This window comes from Jaculus jaculus, chromosome 7 (assembly GCF_020740685.1).
Source record: "Jaculus jaculus isolate mJacJac1 chromosome 7, mJacJac1.mat.Y.cur, whole genome shotgun sequence".
Taxonomy (NCBI): Eukaryota; Metazoa; Chordata; class Mammalia; order Rodentia; family Dipodidae; genus Jaculus; species Jaculus jaculus.
This window is the reverse complement of record NC_059108.1, coordinates 14326170-14342201: the sequence shown is the minus strand read 5'-3', so window position 1 is coordinate 14342201 and position 16032 is coordinate 14326170. Positions and strand designations below refer to the sequence as shown.

The following is a 16032-nucleotide window of genomic DNA, read 5'->3' as shown; positions in this document are numbered from 1 at the left end:
TTGAACCTGAGTCCTTTGGCTTCAAAGGCAAGAGTCTTAACTGCTAAGCCATCTGTGTAGCCCCTGGTTTTTAAATGAGTAATAAAAATACTTAAAATAAGAATTCTTGGCGTCCAACCTTGAGTGTTTTAGCGTTTTGCTAAAATATGCTCTCAACACAATCTGAATTTTCTGAATTTTATACCAATTTTAGAAACTTGCTTCTATGCTTCATTCATTTGTTCATTTATGAAGAAATGACAATGTATCATTTTGATAGTTGTAACATTTCTTTTTCTTTTTTTTTTTTTTTGAGGTAGGGTCTCACTCTATCCCAGATTGACCAGGAATTCACTATGTAGCCTCAGGATGGCCTCTAACACATGGTGGTCATCCTACCTCTGCCTCCCTAGTGTTGGAATTAAAGGCGTGAGCCACCATTCCTGGCATGTTTCATTTTTTAAAAAAATTTTTGTTTATTTTCATTTATTTATTTGAGAGTGAAAGACAGAGAGAGAAAGAGACAGATAAAAAGAGGAGAGAATGGGCACACCAGGGCCTCCAGCCACTGCAAACAAACTCCAGATACATGTGCCACCTTGTGAATCTGGCTAACGTGGGTCCTGGGGAATCGAGCCTCGAACTGGGGTCCTTAGGCTTCACAGGCAAGTGCTTAACCACTAAGCCATTTCTCCAGCCTGCATTTTTCACTTTTTAAAAAATTTATTTGAGAGAGAAAGAGAAAGAGACAGCAAGAGGGAGATAATGGGTGTGTCAGGGCCTTCAGCCACTGCAAACGAACTCCAGATGTGTGCGCCCCCTTGTGTCCACGTGAGACATTGCATGCTTGTGTCACTGTGAGTCTGGCTTACGTGGGACCTGGAGATTTGAACATGACTTCTTAGGCTTCACAGGCAAGTGCCTTAACTGCTGAGCCAACTCTTCAGCCCCAAATTTCATTTTTAACATGGTGATATGTGCAGTGGGCAGAGCATAATAATTTTTCTACCAAATTTTTGTTACTATGTCATTATTTTTATGCTATATGTATGTAAAACAGTGTCAGCATATGAGATATTTGCAGAGAGATTACAGTTCCATTGTCATGGATGGAGGTATCGTAGACATTGCTACCTTCTTTGTAAAGAAGCCTGGACATATTTACGAAAATTACCCCAAGAAATCAAAGACTGAAAATAACTGTATTCTTAGACAAACTGGAGCAAAGAGCCCATGAAATCTTTCCTAGGCTCTAAACTAAGCTTAAATATCATGAGGTAGCCAGACAAGATGGCACACACCTTGAATCCCAGCATGTGGGAGGCAGAGGTAGGAGAATCACCATGAGCTCGAGGCCACCCTGAGACTATGTAGTGAATTCCAGGCCAGCCTAGGCTAGAATGAAACTATACTTTGAAAAACCAGAATATGTGTGTGTGTGTATATGTTTGAGTGTGTGTGTGTGTGTGTGTGTGTGTGTGTGTGTATCATGAGGTAGCTGGGTGTGGTGGCACATGTCTTTAATCCCAGTGCTTGGGAGGCAGAGGTAGGTGGATCCCTGTGAGTTTGAAGTCGGCCTGGGACTACATAGTGAATTCCAAGTCAGCATGGGCTACAGTGAGACTCTATGTTGAAAAGAGCAACAATAACAAATTATGAGGTCAAAAGGAACAATCAAAGACTTTAGGATAGATGGTGGGTATATTACTTGTCAGTTACAGTAGAATCTTTAAAGCTATACCATCAATGGCAAAACAGAGCAAAGACAAAAGTCATTTGATACCAAAATAACAGACATGTGACAGAACTTACGGATGGGTTTTTGCTTAGTCCTACTTCTTGGCCACAAAGAGAAAGGACATGCACCAACTTCTCTTTTGTTCTCTTCTGGAGAAAAAAAAAACAAAAAAACACAACGGAAATTTTCATTGTGGGGTCCTATGAGCAAACCTGCCCGAACCATGTTGGCCTTGGCCACAAAGGGTGGACAGTCATGTATAAAACGTGGGTCACTACACATTGAGATGTAAATTACTTAAGACCTGACACAAAAAGGATTGTAAAACACTGGTAATATATTGAAATAATATTTTCAGATGTATTGTGTTACACTGAATGTTATTAATTTCTCCGCCCCACCCTCACTGGCACTGGAGAGTGAACCGAGGGCCTCACAGATGCCAGGCACATGCTTTTTACCACAGAGGCAGCCCTCATTTCCACTTTTATTCTTTAAACTATTACATATTTAAAAATGAGATTCACATCATGTTTTTCCTGGACATGGCTAATCTCTCATTCATGGTGTGAGTGTGTGTGTGTGTGTGTGTGTGTGTGTGTGTGAAAATCAATCCTGAGACCTTTGAACGGAAAGCCTCTGTTATCCTTGATAATTTTTCCTTGTAGTTTGCAACCTTTCATCATAGCAAGGCTTTGCTAATACCAAAATTAAGTCTACTTTGTTATATAATGTGTGTGCATATGTATATATATATATATATATTACAAGTCTTTTTCTTCAAACAAGAGAATAACTTTCTGTTTTATAGAATGAAAGTATTCAATTGTTCACAGGCTGTGTTAAATCTTTCTCAGTTGATTTCCTAAAGTTAAATAGATTCAGTTCCTTTTGTTTTTCTTCATAAACCTTGTTTTCTAGTCTCTTCTGCCTTGGAATTCTTTTTTATTTTTATTTATTTTGAGGTAGAGTCTCATTCTAGCTGGACTCGAATTCACAGTTATTCTCTTACCTCTGCCTCTGGAGTGCTGGGATTAAAGGAATGTACCAGCATGTCCTACTTTGCCTGGGCACTCTTATTAGAACCATTACATTTTCCAATTAGATAACAAGGGTCTCCCAGTAACTGGTAGCTTGTAAAGAAGCAGTAGCCAGGGCTGGAGAGATGGTTTAGCGGTTAAGCGCTTGCCTGTGAAGCCTAAGGACCCCGGTTCGAGGCTCGGTTCCCCAGGTCCCACGTTAGCCAGATGCACAAGGGGGCGCACGCGTCTGGAGTTCGTTTGCAGAGGCTGGAAGCCCTGGCGCGCCCATTCTCTCTCTCTCCCTCTATCTGTCTTTCTCTCTGTGTCTGTCGCTCTCAAATAAATAAATAAAAAATTTAAAAAAATAAAGAAGCAGTAGCCAGAGCCTGAAAAATGCTAATGTACTTTAGAAGTGCTTTTAAAGCCAGCTTCCTAATTCCCTTTATCTGATTATAGGTTTGATACATGGAGACTTCTAGGAGGCACTGGCAATATTATTCTAAGATTTGTCTCCCTTCCCTTCCCTTCCCTTCCCTTCCCTTCCCTTCCCTTCCCTTCCCTTCCCTTCCCTTCCCTTCCCTTCCCTTCCCTTCCCTTCCCTTCCCTTCCTTTTCTCTCTCTTTCTTTCTTTGTTTTTTTGAGGTAGGGTTTCACTCTAGCCCAAGATGACCTGGAACTCACTGTATAGCCCAGGCTGTCCTAGAACTCATAGCAATCTTCTTACCTCTGCCTTCCGAGTGCTGGGATTAAAGGCGTGCACCACCTCTCCTGGCTTTAGATTTGTCCTTCTTAAGGAAACCAGGTTCACATTCATTCAATACCATATTGTTTCAAAGGTAGGTAGGAGGACCTTGATGCTAAGAGGTAGGAGGATCGCCATGAGTTCGAGGCCACTCTGAGACTACATAGTGAATTCTAGGTCAGCCTGGGCTACAGTGAAACCCTACCTTGAACCCCCCCCCAAAAAAAAATAGTCATCAGTTCTTCAGATCTGCTCAAACTATTTCCCTACATCTTAAGAACATTTTACAATTCAGCGAAGAAATGGATGTACAGGAGAAGGACACAGGGATCCACCCTTTCCCATCTTTCCCGAGAATGACTGTACAAATGCCAAGGCGCAGTGCCTGAGGCCATGCTGTGTTCCGGCCTCTCTGTGTTACGGATTCCATTTCCCAAACCCGGGATGGGTGGTGGCGCGTGCAAACACAGCGCTTTTCTTGTTCAGGACCCACATAGTCTTCTTCTGGTAACTCAAGCTCTTCTTCTATCCTGAGGAGGGCTCCCTTCTTGCTATGTGAGCACTGCCTCCCTCCTGCACGCTGCAAGAGTTCCAGCTTTCCAGAACCACTATGGCTGTCCAGGACGACTGGAAAGAAAGCTGGTGTGAGCTCATCAGAACCAAAACGCGATATAGGAATCCGGGCGTGGTGACGCATGCCTTTAATCCCAGCACTTGGGAGGCAGAGGTAGGAGGATCTTCGTGAGTTGAGGACATCCTGACTGTACACAGTGAATTCCAGGTCAGCCTGAGCTAGAGCAAAACCTTACCTTGAAAAACCAATAAATGAATAAATAAATAAATAAATAAATAAATAAATAAATAAATAAATAAGTGAAATAGGAGCTGTTAGGGCTGCCACTGCTTCCTGTGGGAAAAGCTTGCCAGAAACAGGACACCAAGAGTTTGGGAAGCGAAGTGGGGACATACTAAGGAGAAAGAGTCTAAGGGTCAGGTTCCTGGCCTTTGTGTGCTAGGATCTAGCTATGCTCAAAGCCAAGATGGATACTGATACACTTGTGATCTTGAATGTCCACCAAAGACCCATGTGTGAAAAGACTCAGTCACCAGCCTCAGGGGCACTGCGGGGAGGTGGTGGGTCTGTTAGGAGGCGGGGCCTAGGGGGAGGATTTTAGGTTACTGGGAGTATGCTCTTGAAGGAGATAGTAGGATCCCAGCCACTTCCTTTCCTTCTCTTTGATTCCTGGCTGTCATGAGATGGACAGGCCTCCTCCACCATACACTCCCATGATAATGGACTGTGAAGTCACAGACCCAGGACCAGGGCCAAGTGACTGTGGACTGAGACCTCTAAAACTGTGAGCCAAAAAAAACCACTTTGCTTCTTTATAAGCTGCTTTCCCGTAGGTATTTTGACAACATGACATAAGACTGACTTAACACAGTTTTTTTTTTCTCTTTGTTGCTGTTGTTTGTTGTTTTCTAGGTAGGGTCTTGCTCTAGCCCAGGCTGACCTGGAATTCACTATGTCATCTCAGTCTGGGCTCCAACTCTCAGTGATTCTCCTACTTCTACCTCCTGAGTGCTGGGATGTAAAGCATGTGCCACCATGCCCAGAAGAGAGAGAGAGAATGGATACACCAGAGCCTCCAGCTGCTGCAAACAACTTCCAGCTGCATGAGCCACCTTGTGTATCTGGCTTTCTGTGGGTACTGGAGAACCAAACTCAGGTTATTAGGCTTTGTAAGCAAGTGCCTTAACTGGTGAACCATCTCCCTAGCCCTCCCAGATGGTTTTTAAATACATTTCTCTCCTACTTAACATAAATTTTCAGTGGGTGACTACCACATGCCGCTGAAAGACTTCAGAATGATGCAGAGGTTTTATCTGAGAGCTCAGTGGCATCAACACTGTGATGCAGTCACTCACAGATTCTACATCTAGTCCTAGGCGTGATAACTAAACCACAGAGAAATGTGACAACCCCACCTGCTCTATGTGGCTTAGTATGTCGATGACTGAACACTGATTCAAGCTTTTGCTCTGAGACCTGTCAGGGTGGTCTTTGAGTGTGTGGCCCTGTCAAATGGGTACAAATCTATGACCTATAGGAAATGCTGTGTGGAGGACGGAAGACTCGTCAGGGTGAATGGCAGAGAAGCAGAATTTCTTTAGACATTTGAAGGGACACAGTCAATGTGACATGTATGTCTCCCATAGCCTAAGATATTTTTGATGAAGCTTGCAACTTAAATCTCCAACAGCCTGTTGGAGAAGGAGCTGCTGAGGGCAAATCTTTTAGTCCAGCCCAAAGGTGTGTTCCGAGTAAGTCTGAACTCTGGCTGTTTGTGTTTGCTGGCTACTGGTGCTCTCTCGCTCTCTCTCTCTCTCTCTGCTATATATCTACGGAAGTGAGCCAGCTTATTCAGCCATGACGGAGCTTCCCCTGGAATCCGTAAGTCTGAAATCAACCCTTTCCTCCTACAAATGGCATCTGGTTGTGTGTTTGTCCCAGCAAAGAGAAGTTAACTGCAACAGAATGCCATGCAAAAGGCAGGTCAGATTTTGTTTTCTAGGCTTTAAGAGAGCTAGAACCAATGAGTGGAAGTGACAAAGACAGACTTACAAGAGGTGGCCTTCAAGTGCTGAGACCCCGTTGCTGGAGGCACCGGGGCCCGGATGGGCAATGTTGCAGGGGTGATGGGAAGAATCGATCATCACACGTAGAGGTGGCTGCAGTAGACCCCTCAAACCCCTTTTCAATGCTGAAAGTCTAGGATCGAATACCTGAGAGTACTGGGGCCTTTTCCAGCTCACAGGAACGAGGACATTGGAGTTGGAGCCTGATGACGTGGATGACGTGCTGCGGGTGACAGCCACGGCCCTGGGCTTCCCGTCCCGCCCAGAGGAGTTCTGCAGTTCATCATATCGTCTCCCGATGATCGGAGTCTTGAGAAAGAACACAAAACATTCCATTGCATCGTAATAGTCATGTGGTATAAAGAAACTGGTCTTTCCAGAAGTGATCCAAAACTGCTCACGTGATTAAATATCAGATTAGAGGTTCAGCGACATTAATGTCGGCTCATTTCCTAATGCTCAGGATGCATTCTGAATCATTTTGCATCTTTGACATTTTCCCACGCTCTTTGTTAGCAAGAAACCAATGCAACCTTCCTTCCTTCCTCTTTCTCTGTTCCCCTCCCCTCCTCCTCTTTTTTTCTTTATTTCAGATTTTTAAAGATTTATTTATTTGAGAGAGATTCAGACAGAGAGAAAGAGGGAGAAAGATAAAGAGAGAAGGAGCGAAAGAGGGTGAGAGAGACCAACTATGGGCACATTAGGGCCTCCTGCCCCTGCAAACAAACTCCAGATGCACGGGCCACTTTGTGCATCTGGCTTTATGTGGGTACTACGGAATCGAACCCATACTGTCAGACTTTGCAAGCAAACACCTTTAACTGCTGAGCAATCTCTCCATCCCCTCTCTCCCTCCCTCTCTTTTTTCCTCCCTTTCTCCTTCCCTCCCTATATTGCTTTCATTCAGTTAGTTAGTCATTGTTTTTGAGACAAACTCTCACTACATAGCTCTGGCTTGCCTGGAAATCTACAGAGATCAGACTGACCTCAGACTTGACTCATCCTTTATCTGGTAATTGTTATGTCATACTTTAAAAATATTTAAATTTGGGCTGGAGAGATGTCTTAGCGGTTAAGACGTTTGCCTGCAAAGCCAAAGAACCCAGGTTCAAATCTCCAGAACCCATGTAAGCCAGATGCACGAGGAGGCCCTGGTATGTCCATTCTCTCTCTCCCTCTCTCAAATAAATTTAAAAAAAATTGAATATTTTATTTATTTGAGAGAGTGAGTATGGGTACTCCAGGGCCTTGTGCCACTGCAAACAAACTCCAGACACATGCACCACTTTGTGAATCTGGCTTTTATCTGGGCACTAGGGAATCAAACCCAGGCCTGGAAGGCTTTTCAAGCAAGCACCTTCAGCCACTGAGCCATCTCCCTAGCCTTGTTATACTGTATCTTGATACCCGCAATGTTTTTTCCTGATGTACAACAACCAGATAGCAAACGATTGAGATTCGTTTTAATATAGAATCCACATTTGTTTTGAGGTAGCTTCTCATTCTAGCCCAGGCTGACCTGGAATTCATTATGCAGTCTCAGAGTAACCCTGAACTCATGGCAAATCTACCTTTATCTCCTGAGTGCTGGGATTAAACGGTGTGTGCCACTATGCCTGGCACTATATATATATATTTTAAGACAGACTCTCACTAGGTAGCCCTGGCTAGCCTGGAACTTGATATGTAGATCAGGCTGGCCTGAAGTTGTGGCAATCTTCCTGCTTCTTCTGCCTCCCAGTCCGTGGGGGTGATGGATATGTTTCACCATGTTGAGCTCGAAAGAACTTCTTGTAAAAAATGAATAACGTTCTTTCCTTTCTCTACAACCTTTAGTCATCAGTCATTGCATATACCCTCAATTATTTAAAATTTTACTTATTTATATCTTTTCAATTATTCAAATGGATGATGTCAGGGCCAGAAAGTTGGACAATGCTTTATAAATATCATTCTGGGAGCACTGCGGAGCCGCGGCCAGGCAGGCTGCATCCTGTAGGTGGCAGAAATTGACGGGTAATTTGATACCCAAAGCTTCCAGGGCTCACCCTTGGGGAAGAATTTGGCTTTCTGGGGTCAGAGGGAAGCAGGTAACTGCCTACTGTTTCCTGTTTTGAGAGCAGTACAAACTCAGGTCAAAGGATAAACACAGCTTTCTTCCCGATTCCCCCCTGAAAAAAATTTAAATATGGATGGGGTTGAATTAATCCCTCAACATTATTTACATACAGATCCTAATAGTATTTAAGTAGAGATGCAAATGAGTACCTCGTCCCGAACACTGAAAGTATAAAAGTTAATGCGTACTTTTGTGTCACAAATGCTAAGCTGGGTATAACCTGTTTTGTTGTGTTCTTTAAAAATTTATTTTCATTTAATTTTTTGCACTCGTGTGCATCATGTTTGTACATGTGCGCATGAGTGTGTGCATATGTGTGTGCATGCACGCGTGGAGACCAGAGGAGTTATCCCCAGGAACTCCATCTGCCTTTTTTTTTGAGAGAGGGTTTCTCATTGGCTTGGAGCTTACCAATTGAGGCTAGCCTGTGTAGCCAATGAGCTCCATGGATCCTCCTCCCTCTGCCTCCTGAGTGCTGGAATTAAAGTCCAGCTTCAATATATTTAAAAAAATATTTTATTTATTTATTTATGTGTATGTGTGTGTGTGTGTGTGTGTGTGTGAGAGAGAGAGAGAGAGAGAGAGAGAGAGAGAGAGAGAGAGAGAGAGAGAATGGGTACCCCAGGGCCTCTAGCCACTGCAAACGAACTCCAGCTGCATGCACCACCTTGTGCATCTGGCTAGTGTGGGATCTGGGGAATCTAACCTGGGTCCTTAGGCTTCACAGGTAAGTGTCTTAACTGCTAAGCCATCTCTCCAGCACATATTCTTTTTTTTAAAAAAATAAATATTTTGTTTGTTTGCAAGGAGAGAGAGAGAATGAGAATGAGTGTACCAGGGCCTCTAGCGGTTACACACGAACTCTAGATGCATGTGCTGCTTTGTGCATTGGGCTAGGGAATCAGACCAGAGTCATTAGGTTTTACAGGCAGTGCTTTAACTGCTAAGCCATCTCTCTAGCCCTTCAATGTATTCTTAAAAGAACAGAACCTGGTCAGGCATGATGGCACACGCCTTTAATCCCAGCACTCTGGAGACAGAGGTAGGAGGACTGCCATTGAGTTCAGGTCACCCTGAGGCCTCCAGCTGAATTCCAGGTTAGCATGGGCTAGAATGAGACCCTACCATGTTAAAAAAAAAGAAAGAAAGAAAGAAAGAAAGAAAGAAAGAAAGAAAGAAAGAAAGAAAGAAAGAAAGAGAAAGAAAGAAAAGAACCTAGCTCAGACCTTAGAAGTCTTTAGTAAATATGTCTTCATTTCTTCAAGTAAGTATGTTTAACCTTTGACTGCATAAATTCAGGCTGAAGTTCACAGATGCAGTTCAAATAACTAAGTACCTCTGAAATGTCAAAGTGAAAGTCCAGGGTCTTGCCAGGCAGCTCCTTGGAAGCACTGGTCCACACGCGGTGTATCTCTATCTTGGAGAGGTCGCTGGGCTGGTAGGAAGGCAACACCAGGCTGGCCGACCGAGAAACAACCAGCTTCAAGATATTCAAAGCCTCCCTCCAGTGAACACTCTGGAGGAAATGAACATTCAAGCATTAAAAATAATTCAGTTTTTCAGATTGGAGAGATGGCTTGGTGGTTAAAGTGTTTGCCTGCAAAGTCAAAGGATCCCAGTCCGACTCCCCAGGACCCACATAAGCTAGATGCACAAAGTGGCACACACATCTGGAGTTCGTTTGCAGTGGCTGGAGGCCCTGATGTGTCCATTCTCTCTCTCCCCCCCTCTTTCTCGCTCTCAAATAAAGAAATAAATAAAATATATTAAAAATAAAGTTTAAAAAATTCCATTTTTGTGAGGTTGAGGTAGGAGGATCACTGTGAGTTTGAGGCCACTCTGACCTGAGATTATATAGTGAATTCTAGGTCAGCCTGAGCTACAGTGATTCCCTACTCTGCAAAAAAAAAAAAAAAAAAAAAAAAAAAAAAATCCAGTTTTGAAAGACAGTGATCAGTATGGAACCATTTGTGATTTAGTGATAAGTAAAAGGAAAATATTATTATTAAACTAATATTTATATGTACAATGAGCCACATTTAGAAAATAACAGAAAGATCTGTTTTGTTCATTTTCAAATAAATAAGTCTTAAAAAAAAAAAAACAACTCCAGGGCTAGAGAGATGGCTTAGTGGTTAAGGCATTTGCCTGCAAAGCCTAAGGGCCCTGGTTCGAGGCTTGATTTCCTAGAATCCCCATAAGCCAGATGCACAAGGTGGTGCATGCATCTGGATTTCGTTTGCAGTGGCTGGAGGCCCTGGCACATCCATTCTCTCTCTCTCCCCCCTCCTTTCTCTCCTTCTCTCTGCCTTTTTCTCTCTCTCAAATTAAAAAAAATAAAGTTTAGGGCTGGAGAGATGGCTTAGCGGTTGAGCGCTTGCCTGTGAAGCCTAAGGACCCCGGTTCGAGGCTCGGTTCCCCAGGTCCCACGTTAGCCAGATGCACAAGGGGCGCACGCGTCTGGAGTTCGTTTGCAGAGGCTGGAAGCCCTGGCGCGCCCATTCTCTCTCTTTCCCTCTATCTGTCTTTCTCTCTGTGTCTGTCGCTCTCAAATAAATAAATAAAAAATTAAAAAAAAAAAGTTTAAAAAATCCAAACGTGTTAGAGTTTTCTGGTTGCTTTTATTTTCTTTTTGTTTATTTATTTGAGAGCAATACACAGAGAGAGAAAGAGGCATATAGAGAAAGAGAATGGGCGCACCAGGGCCTCCAGCCACTGCAAATGAAATACAGATGCATGCGCCACCTTGTGCATCTGGCTTACGTGGATTCTAGGAAATCAAGCCTTGAACCAGGGCTGTTAGGCTTCAAAGGCAAGCAGTTAACCACTAAGCCATCTCTCCAGCCCCAAATCTTATACTTTTGATCATCCACTTTCAGAATTTTCTTCACATTCCTGGTCTTTCAATTTCTCTTAGTCTTTCTGCTCCATTTCATTACCAAGGAGATTCACCTCTTTTCCTTCTAACCTTTACAGTCTTTCTCGTTATCTAACCCAAGAATCTAGGAACTCCTTCTTTAATCTTTTCTACCTTCCCTCCTCACAGTTTTATTCCCTCCTTTCCATTCCTGCCGGCAACTCAGCTGATCTTTGTAGAACAGAACAGTGGATTAAGCCACCTTCCTGCCTAAATGCCTTCGCGGGCTCCCTCTGGTGGTAGACAAGATGGACTTTCTATTCGGCCTGCTCAGGTCACTGGAGTTCCCCACCAGGCAAGGTCTCAACCTCCCCGTCTGTCCACCCGCTTCTTCCTCTGCCTCGAATGCTTTCTTCTTAGCTCTTACTCCTCCTGTTAGGTTGTTATTATTATTATTTTTACCCTTTCTGTTTCCCTGAAAACCCCAAACTGGGTTTGTAGGAGAGAACTTTCGACCCCTCCCACAAAGATACTGAACATTGATACTGTATTTATTACAAACAAATACATAACAAAACACACTTGCGGCCCTGTTGAATTCTGAAAAATGGATGTCATGGTTTCAAGATTGAATCAGCCATGGCTCAGGGGGAAAAAAAAATCAGGTACCAGAGATAACGGGCAGGCCCTAGGACAGAATGAGACATCAGGAAACGGGCCCTGGGGGCGGCAGGAAGCTGGACGCTGACCCTCTGTCACCTGTGAGTGCTGACCCTGTAACTGAATGCCTTCCATGGGACACTATTGTTACTGATACTTGAAAAAAAATCAAACCGACAGAAAAGCTTGCAAACCACACGTAGCATCAGGTGATTTCTGTGATGCCTTAGTGCAGATGTTTCCAGTTTGAAGTTTACACGGTGTGTCTTAGTCAGTGAGATGGCCCAGAGAAAACCCAGTGGCGGTCCTTAGCCTCAGCAACTCACCAAGTACATTAGGGAGAATAAGACTTTGTGAGATGCCGTTGGGTGTGGTCTGACTATGAAGCTCCCAGGAGGCCATGCGCTGCTCCCAGTGCCCAGTTCAGAAATTCGATCCTAATTATCTCCCCCGGCCCTGTTCAGGATAAGGCCTTAAGTAAGTAGCCGATAGATGATTATTGGTGCTCCCCAAGTGACCTGTTGGGCAGGTTGCCTGATACAATGAAATAAAAGCAATCGCTTTAGAGCAAAGTTCAAACACAATCCCTACCCTCTAGTAATTGAGATCCTTGGCCCAGTGTCTTTTTTTTTTTCTTCTTCAGTTTATTGAAAGAGAGAGAAAGAAGCAGATAGAGAGAGAATGGGCACACCAAGGCCTTCAGCTGCTGCAAATGAACTCCAGATGCATATGCCACCTTGTGCACCTGGCTTATGTGGGTCCTTGGGAATCGAACCTGGGTCCTTTGGCTTTGCAGGAAAGCCAAGTCATCTCTCCAGCCCATCTTGATTTTTTTTAAAAAATTACTTATTTGAGAGCAACAGACAGAGAAAGAAAAAGGCAGATAGAGACAGAGAGAGAGAGAGAATGGGTACACCAGGGCCTCCAGCCACTGCAAACGAACTCCAGATGCATGCACCCCCTTGTGCATCTGGCTAATGTGGGTCCTGGAGAACTGAGCCTTGAACTGGGATCCTCAGGCTTCACAGGTAGGCGTTTCACCGCTAAGCCATCTCTCCAGCCCTTGATGGTTTTTAATTATTGTTTTTATTAAAATTTTAGAGATTGGTTACTATGGAAATAAATTTAAAACACAGAACAGAGACGACCATAGTAATGAGTTCCACTGGACCCTTCATCTTTTTGTCATTCCGCTTCATTTACTCTTTCAACATTTTTTTGGTGGTTTGTTAGAGGATTTTCAAGCATATTCATGCAAGTCCTTCGCCTTATTCCCTGAACTCCAAAATGGCAATTTTAACTGCATATCACTTGACCTGGAACCAGGAGCCTGGCGTATATACGCTCTTCTTTCTCCTCCTTGGACTAAGATAGGAAAACTAGGACCCGCTTGGACCTTCCCAGGCAGGTGACTCTACATACCCAGCCCGCGAGCCCTGTGATGAAACCGCGTCCTCTGAAGTGAGGAATGTGCCAGGGCCTTGTTCTGTCTTCCCCCTCAGAATGCCACCCAGCGGTCGGCTCATGGGCTCGGTGGCTTGTGGGGCGTCATGAGTGGAGAGGGGTCAATTGTGTGGTCCGGCACGCCTATGGCCTTGTATCCAAGTCTAAGCTACAGGCAGGCCTTAGTGTCCGTGTGCGTCCCCGGCTGCTAAGTGAAGCTAGGCAAGTTCTCACCTGCACGTATTTTTCAATGGTCTTCAGCACCTCCATGTTGAACTGCTTGACGGGGATGACAGAAAGGTCCATGTAGCTGAGAAGACTGTAGATGACTTGCAGAAGGGGCTGCTGCATGCTGGGGAGGCCCTTCTCCAGCAACTGTGGGAGGCAAAGTCCAGCCAATCAGCTCAAACCAGGCGTCCCCCAGAAACACTCCGCCTTCTCCCACCTCTACCACTGCGGTTTGCTTAGGGGTGGAAACAAAGTGCCAACTACTGGAGAAACGACAACGAAGGATGTCTGAAGACATAAAAGTCACAGTGAAAAACAAAGAAGATATAGCCCAACAGGAAAACATCAGACATTATCAAAAATTAAAAGTTTATGAGCTGGAGGGATGGCTTAGCTGTTAAGGCACTCGCTTACAAAGCCAAAGGAGCCAGGTTCAATTCTCCAGTCAGATGCACAAGGTGTCGCATGCATCTGCAGTTCGTTTGCAGTGGTTAGAGGCCCCGGCATGCCCATTTTCTCTCTCTTTCTACTTTCCTTACTCTCTCAAGTAAATAAATAACAAAAAAATTCTAAAAAAATTAAAAAACTTAAGGAAATAGGGCTGGAGGGAAGGCCTAACGGTTAGGGTGTTTGCCTGCGAAGCCAAAGGATCCAGGTTCAATTCCCCAGGACCCATGTTAGCCAGATGCACAAGGGGGCGGATGCATGTGGAGTTTGTTTGCAGTTGCTGCAGGCCCTGGTGTGCCCATTCTCTCTCTCCCTCTTTCTCTGTCAAATAAATAAAAATAAAATACTAAACAAAATACTGAAAGTCTCCTTATGAAATATTCCTCCATAAAAAAACTTAAGGAACTAATTCATCAGATATCACATTGACACAGATTAGAAATTAATAATATTCAGAACTGGTTAAGGAGGTAAAGGACTAAATATTCAAGACATCAATAGAAATGTAAACTGGATCATTCGGCAATCATTTGTTGTGATTAAGAGCACTAAAGAGACCCATATCTTTTTGTTGTTGCTCTGTTCTGTTCTTTGGGATGAGCTCTTACTGCATATTTCACATTGGCATCAAAGTCTTTATCCTCCTGCCTCAGGTTTCCAAGTGCAGGGAATAAAGGTGAGTGACACCACACATGCCCAGCTGATGTCCCCACTTTTGAAATGGTAATAATGCTTTTAGGACTGTCTCCCAAGATAGAAATAAATACTGTGACTTATGTAAAATATTTTGCTATGGCATTTTTTACCTCGTTAAAAAAATCACACAGAATACAATGGGAATGTACTATAAGCTGTTGGACTCTAGGGAAATGGATATATAAGTTAATGGTAAATTATATGGTGAGATATTGTGCCATTAACAACTACATTTTTTTAATAAAATATATTTTTATTTATATATTTCCAAGCAGAGAGAGAGAAAGAGAGAGTGTGAGAGAGGGAATGGGTCAACCAGGGTCTCCTGCCTCTGCAAACAACTCCAGACGCATGCATCACACTACAACTGGCTTTCTGTGAGTACCAGGGAATGGAACCCAGGCTGTTAGGCTTTGCAAGCAAGTGCCTTTAACTACTGAGAAATCTCTCCAGCCCCCTCATAAGAACTTAAAATTGTTTCAAAGTTTCATTTTATCTATTTATTAGAGAGAGAGAGAGAGAGAGAGAGAATGAATATGGGTGTGCCAGGGCCTCCAGCTGCTGCAAACAAACTCCAGATGCATGTGCCCCCTTGTGCATCTGGCTTACATGGGTCCTGGGGAATTGAGTCTGGGTCCTTTGGCTTTGTAGGCAAGTGCCTTAACTATTAAACCATCTTTCCAGCTTCAGAATGACGTTTTTAACACAATAAAGAATCTTAGAAAATATCAAATGAAGATACAACATGCACAACTGGATGAACAACAGAGGGCAGTGATGCTGATATGAGTGTGTGTATTATACAGAAATAACATTGAGAAGAAATCCAAAGGCAATGCAATAGTGTTTCTTTCTAAATAATATAATTTTTAAATATATCTTTTTCTTTTCTCTTTAAAGATCTTCTATAATTTAATATTTTATGTTATGAACATCTACTGCTTTTATAATCAGGAAAAAAAAATCAACAAGATTGTCCAAAAGAAAACTAAAACAGTGAGAAAATATATATTATGTATATATGATAAAAGTTTTTAGTTCAAGTTTACTGTAAAGAATTGATGGAAATGATCCAAGCTGATGCTGAAATTCCACATCAAAAGAGGTCAAAGGAAATAACTGAGCAGTTAGCACACGAGGAAACAAACAGCTACAGAGGTCTATTGTGTGGGAAAATCACTGTGTTGACTGGAAAGGAAATACATAAAAACACTTCTTATGTAAAAGAGTGAAAGAACAAAATAACTTCCACAGATCCACTGACTGGATGGTTCTACTTTGGAAAATGGGATCACTTGAGACTATTAGATACAATTCTTTTGGTCAAATCAATTATTATCTGATAAACTATACAATATCATAAAAAAACTGTTTGTAACTGAAAAATTACAAATGTAAACAACAAATTGGAGACTATTATGTATCTCATTAAGCTGACAAAATTCCAAGGTCATTTAAAAC

General features: G+C 43.1%; 1 protein-coding gene across 7 annotated transcripts in view; it reads right to left on the bottom strand.

Annotated features, from left to right (window-relative positions):
- Fry (FRY microtubule binding protein) overlaps positions 1–16032 on the bottom strand; it is a 472955-nt gene that overhangs the window by 55055 nt on the left and 401868 nt on the right. For all 7 annotated transcript variants that reach the window (XM_045154946.1, XM_045154947.1, XM_045154942.1 and 4 more), the window contains 4 exons: positions 13435–13575; positions 9577–9756; positions 6269–6430; positions 1792–1866 (listed from right to left, as the gene is read on the bottom strand). In XM_045154946.1, the coding sequence (XP_045010881.1) occupies positions 1792–1866; positions 6269–6430; positions 9577–9756; positions 13435–13575 (558 nt within the window). The remainder of the gene's footprint in view (positions 1–1791; positions 1867–6268; positions 6431–9576; positions 9757–13434; positions 13576–16032) is intronic.